Source organism: Arachis ipaensis, chromosome B05, assembly GCF_000816755.2.
Source record: "Arachis ipaensis cultivar K30076 chromosome B05, Araip1.1, whole genome shotgun sequence".
Lineage (NCBI taxonomy): Eukaryota > Viridiplantae > Streptophyta > Magnoliopsida > Fabales > Fabaceae > Arachis > Arachis ipaensis.
In genome coordinates, this window is record NC_029789.2 from 21,075,397 (window position 1) to 21,081,745 (window position 6,349).

General features: G+C 35.0%; 1 protein-coding gene across 1 annotated transcript; it reads left to right on the forward strand.

Moving 5' to 3' along the window:
* Positions 863 to 5,156, forward strand: LOC107640350 (DNA polymerase kappa). Its single transcript, XM_021123665.1, has 14 exons — positions 863 to 1,084; positions 1,297 to 1,469; positions 1,588 to 1,761; positions 1,842 to 1,965; positions 2,052 to 2,152; positions 2,241 to 2,327; positions 2,450 to 2,545; positions 2,698 to 2,818; positions 2,910 to 3,029; positions 3,331 to 3,485; positions 3,799 to 3,910; positions 4,076 to 4,335; positions 4,453 to 4,772; positions 4,846 to 5,156. Exons 1-14 carry the CDS (start codon positions 988 to 990, stop codon positions 4,973 to 4,975), a joined length of 2,070 nt encoding a protein of 689 aa, XP_020979324.1. The 5' UTR covers positions 863 to 987; the 3' UTR covers positions 4,976 to 5,156.

Below are 6,349 nucleotides of genomic sequence, written 5' to 3' on the forward strand. Positions count from 1 at the left end.
TTTTTTTTTGAAATTTCTGGTGGTCCAACAATGGTGAGAGTGAATAAGGATGTGGGGTTGAGGAACAAAGAGAGAGAGAGAGATGAGAGTGAAAGTGATTGTTGTTGAGAGGGGAAAGACACTCACATTGAGGTTACAAGGAACGGAGCCAAAGAGGGAAGCACTGCATGCTCGCCACGTGGCAGCACGACGCAAATCGGACCCACCGATTAGTGTACCGTTTACTGAAATTGGACCGTCCTTCAGTTCCTTAAATCGGTGTGTCCGATTTGAGTTCAGCAGCCATTACAGTTTGGTTATACACCCTGAACCCCCATAACCATGTTATACACGATCCGTTCTTCAATATCAAAATTAAAAAACTCGCAATCCATAGCTGTCAACTTTAAATTAATAATTAAATTCACCTCTCAATACATTCACCTCTCAATACATTCATAATAGTTTTTGAACAATTCCACAGCTTCTCACTTTCTTGTAATAGTACTTTACTAGTCACTCTCTTCCTTTCATACATAACTACACTCTCTCATATATAACTACACACTATCTCGTATGGTCTAAAATAAAAAATAACTTTTACAAGAGTAAAGTGACTTTATTTTTAACTTCGTTTTTTATGTAAGTCTATTTTTCATTTTTTCGACAGAAATTATTTTAGGCAATAATTTAGTTATATTTGTTTTTTAAAATGAGGTGATTAGATGTATGTATAAAATTAAATAAAAATTAATTTCTTTTTTTTTATTATTTATTGTTTTTGGACCTAAACAACAAGCATTTTGTTGTTGCGTAGAAATTTGCTGGTGTTTTTTACTTTTTGGTTATTTTGAGACGAATAAACGGGCGGCCCAAATATGAAAATTGAAAACAAAAAATGTGAAATAATAAACAGGAAAAGAGTGTGTGGCCGTGTGGGTTGGCGGTCTCGAATCTGCCTCCAAAATTGGAACCATTCAAAGTGTCTGTGTGTGTGTGTAGGTGACGATGGCGACGGCGACGGCGACGGAGGGAACCGAAACCAACGACGACGGTGCTCGTCCATGGCAATCCTACCACACTGTTTATACAACTGCCAAAGCAGGTCTCTATAGGCACCAACTCTTTTTTATAATTATTATTATTAATTTTCATTTCTCGTTTGGTGTTTATTCTTGAAAAAGGTAATTCAATGCAAATTCACTGTTTCCTTTGCAAAGTGACAAAGTAATAACTCAATTTACATGATGGTTGATACTTGATACTATCCTTGACCCTATGATATTTGATGTATACATACTGAATTCTTTTGTTCAGGAATGGATGGTGTGGACAAGGAGAAAGTACAAAGGACAGTGTATGAAATGAGCAAAGGATCTAAGTATTTTCAGAACGAGGAACGCAAGGACGCTTTTATTACCCAGAAGATCGACAAAATCCGAACTCAATGTGATAAGCTTACCCAAGCAGACCTATCCCATTTTCAGAAGGTTTATATAATCATCAACCATGTGTATTATGTTTCTCACTGGTTTGGATTTTCTTTCTGATAATCAAAGGGGTTTCAAAATCATATGCACTCATTTGCAGTTTTTTGTGCAATAACAGGTAGCTGACCGAAGAATACTTGAGCTAGAAGCTTTGCGGGATCTTTCAAGGATTTGGTTACATGTAGATATGGATGCTTTCTATGCAGCAGTTGAGACTTTAAGTAACCCTACATTAAAGGGCAAGCCAATGGCTGTTGGTAGCATGTCTATGATATCCACTGCCAATTATGAGGTTTGTTGTGTCAATATTAAACTTGATGTTGAGGATTCTAGAGTCTGAATGATTCCGATGCTGATTTGGATTTCATATAGGCTAGGAAATTTGGGGTTCGTGCTGCTATGCCTGGGTTCATTGCACGTAAACTTTGTCCAGAATTAATATTTGTCCCCACAGATTTCAAGAAGTATACCCATTACAGTGATTTGACCAGAACAGGTACTTTTATTTTGTAACGATTAATAGTAGATTGCAGTGTATTTTCTTTAAATTCTATTAGCTTAATCTTAACTTATTATTGTTAGTTTTTCGGAGGTATGATCCCAATTTTATGGCTGCTAGCCTTGATGAAGCATACCTTGATATAACTGAAGTATGCAAAAGAAGGAACATCAAAAGTGAAGAAGTAAGTTGAGACATTGAATTAAACTAGTACTCAAAGGCCTCTCCTCTAGATGTGTTAACCCTCTAACTTCTCTAAATTTGAATTCTAGATTGCGGAAGAACTCCGCACTAGTGTTTATGAAGAGACCGGTCTCACATGTAGTGCAGGAGTGGCACCAAATCGCCTACTTGCCAAGGTTCCTCATCTTGTTTTAATATTGTGAACTGGAGCATCAGAAATAGTTCCCCTTTTGTTTTATCGTAAAGTAAAGTAGTAGACATGGAGTGACTCTGATCTGAGGATTTCACCCACATGCAGGTTTGCTCAGATATTAACAAGCCAAATGGACAGTATGTCTTACCAAATGATCGTATGGCTGTTATGACCTTCATATCCTCCCTTCCTATCAGAAAGGTTCAAAATTTTGTCTACTGATTTCATTAATTATTAAAATTTCCATTTCAAATTACTTGTGATGTGTCTTGTTGTGAGCAGGATTGTTTTATATGCATGTGTATTTGGAAATTAGGATTTTCTGATTAATAATGAATGAATACTGTTGATAGATTGGGGGCATTGGTAAGGTCACCGAACATATTCTGAAGGCTGTATTTGGAATTAACACGTGTGAACAGATGCTGGAGAAGGCTAGCTACCTCTGTGCTCTTTTCTCTCAGTCAACAGCAGGTTAGATACCTGGGTGGCTTTGGCTGTTTTTGTAATATTTACTGTATGCATGCTATATTTATAGGGATTTCTACTTTTGCATGGCAGTTAGACTGGAGTTTGTGCAATTTTCCACCTGAATCACTGACATCTATTTCAAATATGCTTGCTTCTATTGTCTACAACTTACAAAAGTTAATAAACTTAGCCTTCAGTCTAAAGTTTTCCAACTGTAATAATGTTTAATTTTAAATTATGTGAATCCTTTATTAACATGTGACTTTTTTGTGAATTTTCTGGAAGATTTATAATTAGGTACCTAACATCTCTGTTCCGGAACTTTCTTAAATTTCTAGTTTTCAATATTTTCATAAAAAATTCTAGTAAATTAGTTGGAATTTGGAGAAACTTAACATCTGCCATTCAGTATTCAGTTGGTTTTAGTTGCAGTGTTAATTTCATTATATATGCATTGTTTTGCAAAACGGTTTAGCTAATGACTATGACAATGCTGAATTTCTGAAATACATAAGACCCAAATTATGTTAGCCTAACAATATATCAGCTATTGAGTTATGCAAAGCTTGTGTTTGCAGCGGAGCTTGCTGAAATGCTGTCCACAGACATGCAAAAAGAGGGTCTCTGTGGGCGAACATTGACTCTTAAACTGAAAACTTCTTCCTTCGAGGTACTATTGATGTCTTGACTATTTTCTTTTGCATTTGTTCCTAATGTTGTTCAAGAACAATTTTATAGCTTTGTTTTTATCCTCTGTAGACAAGGCTTTATTGAAAAAGGAGAAAATAACTTCACTTCTTGAAAAGCCATGCTCATTATTTGTTAATTTTTATTTTTAGAGAACTAGGCACTGGGATATTATGGTTTGTTAAATTTTCTATATCTTAATTTCGATTCCCTTTTTTGTTATTTTCACTGTGTTTTACCATCATGGCATCATGCTATACTGTTGTTGCAAGTAGTAATAAATGACCAATCAACAGGTTCGGACTAGAGCCATGACTTTACGAAAGTACATAAGCTCGAGGGAGGATATCTTGAAGCATGCTTCGGAGCTTCTAAAAGCAGAACTTCCTCTTTCAGTAAGATTGATAGGTGTGTGTTTCTGCTAGGTTCATTATTATTGACAATATTAAGGATGGTGCTCAAGGCCGAGATGAAAGAGCACTAACAGTTTAAACTTTAGAGATGTAGACTACGGGAAAGTTTGCATTTGTGGCTTGTCTGTGTCAGTGTATAACTTTTTTCTTCTCATCCTAGGCCTTAGGATGTCACATTTTGATGGAGACAAGTATGGTGGCTCAACATCTAATCCGAAACAAAAGACTATCACCGACTTCATTACTTCTGTAGATGCCGATAGGAACCGTTTTTTGCCAGATGTTGCAGATCATGATTTTGTCAGCCATACAGAGACTGATGTTTCCATTGGCAGTTGCCAAAGAAGCAGAGATCCTGTTGATGGGAATCATTCATCTGATGTAAACTGCCAAAGTGGCACTGGCTGGAGTTCAGAGGAGGTATACTTATACAACAATCTGCATAGCTGAAATATGTGTCAATTTTAGAAATCCATTGATCAAATATGGGTGATTGTATACATGAATGTTATTTATGCTTTCTGATATATTTATTAGATACAAACATCTGGCAACAATGCTTCATGTTCTAACTATGGCCAAGTTAAAGAAGCGGTGGAATCAACTTTTCCAATTCAGGGACAGTTTGAAGACACTAGTACACTAAATTTGTCTAATCTCCTGGAGGATGAGCGACTTAATTCTTGCGAGGATAAGACAATGTTGTGGTTGAATGACTACAAATGTTCACTTTGTGGAATAGAACTGCCTCCAAGTTTTGTTGAGGACAGATTAGAGCACTCTGATTTTCATCTTGCCGAAAAGCTTCAAAAGGAAGAATCTCGGATTCACCAAAGAACATCTGTTTCAGGTCAAAGGTAAAAATCATGGATTTGTACGCGTGCCATGTTTTCTGTGCCTTTTAATTTGATTACTCCATGTTTCTTTCAGCTGGGATCAGAAGAACAGAATCACTAGAGAAAGCATATCTAAGAAGCAAAAATTGTCTCAGAAAGAAGGCAGTTACAGACCCATTGATTATTTCTTTTTGTTAAAGAGCAATAAAAACCGTCCCAGTTAGTTTTGTACAGCGTATAAATCTATATATGTAATTATGGTACATTGTGTAACACTAATGCCCCCGCCGAAAAAAAAAAAAAAAAAAAAACCCACGCCCTAGAAAATTGATTTATTCCACCTGTAAATTAGTTAATAGCATAAACCTTGATGAATAAAATGGTTTCCCTCATGGAACGCTGCAAGTTCACGAATCACGATTACAGTTACTAGTACGGTTTTAATGTGAATGGACGATTTCGTAAGGTACAGTAGAGCAGAAAAGAAATTATATTGTATATGCATGCAGGATTCGAAGAACATGAATTAAAGCATATTCTGCAAACACCAAAAAAAAAAAAAAAATTCAAACAACTCGAACTAATTTGTCCGAGTGATAGTCTTTAACCTTTTGTCTTGCATTGGGTGTTTTTCTTTTCTTTCCCTTTCTTTTTGTTAATCTACTGCATTGGAAGTTCATTAACAAAAATAATCCTCATCCAATTACTTTCTTTTTAAGGAAAAAGCACAGTAAAGTGGAGCATACTCAAACAAGCAAAATGTACTCAATTCCAGCATAACCTCATTCAATTTTTATATTAAGAAAGCATTTGATTATTATCAAGTGTTTAAAGTCTCACAACGAGTAATATAAAGGTGGTTACTTTATGTGAAAATACTATTGTGAACCGTTAGATAATTTGATATATTTAATCGAATTATCTAAAAATTTGGAATATCATTTTCACATGAAAATGTCTTTCTTCTAGAAGTAGCTATCTAATATGAAATACCTGATGTTGTACTTAAGAAAAGTCATTCTTTTTTCTAATAGCTAACTTTAAAGATTTTGTTTTTCACTTTTCTCTAGTAACATTAAATTGAAAAGAAAAGAATCGAAATTACTTCTTTGCTATCCAGTTTTTTAGTTGTTAACATGCATAGTTTATTTTGCAACACATTATCATCTGATTTGCCATTAACCCGTCATAATTTGGCCTGGAGAAAAATAAGATTTCCTATGTAATGTGGTTGATGGGAAGAATGGCATATATTTTTTTAGATATTGATAACATTTTGGTGTAACACTCAATTATTGAATTTTATAGTATTTTTCATAATTCCCGCTCCAAAATTTTGAAAAACATTATAAAATCCAATAACTGAGTTGTACCAAAGTTTCATTAATATCTAAAAAAATTAGCCGAAAAATGCAAGTGGCCCAGTGTAGCTGTATCTACCGGGAGTACAGAAATTAGAGAATGAATGAGCAGAGCGTGTAGGATGCGAGGAATTGTCCACTTCAACTCCTATTTGGCTATTTCCATCATTTCTTCTTTTTCTTCTTAATTGTCTGTCTGTGAACTTTGATTCATTATTTAATTTAAAGCTGAATCTA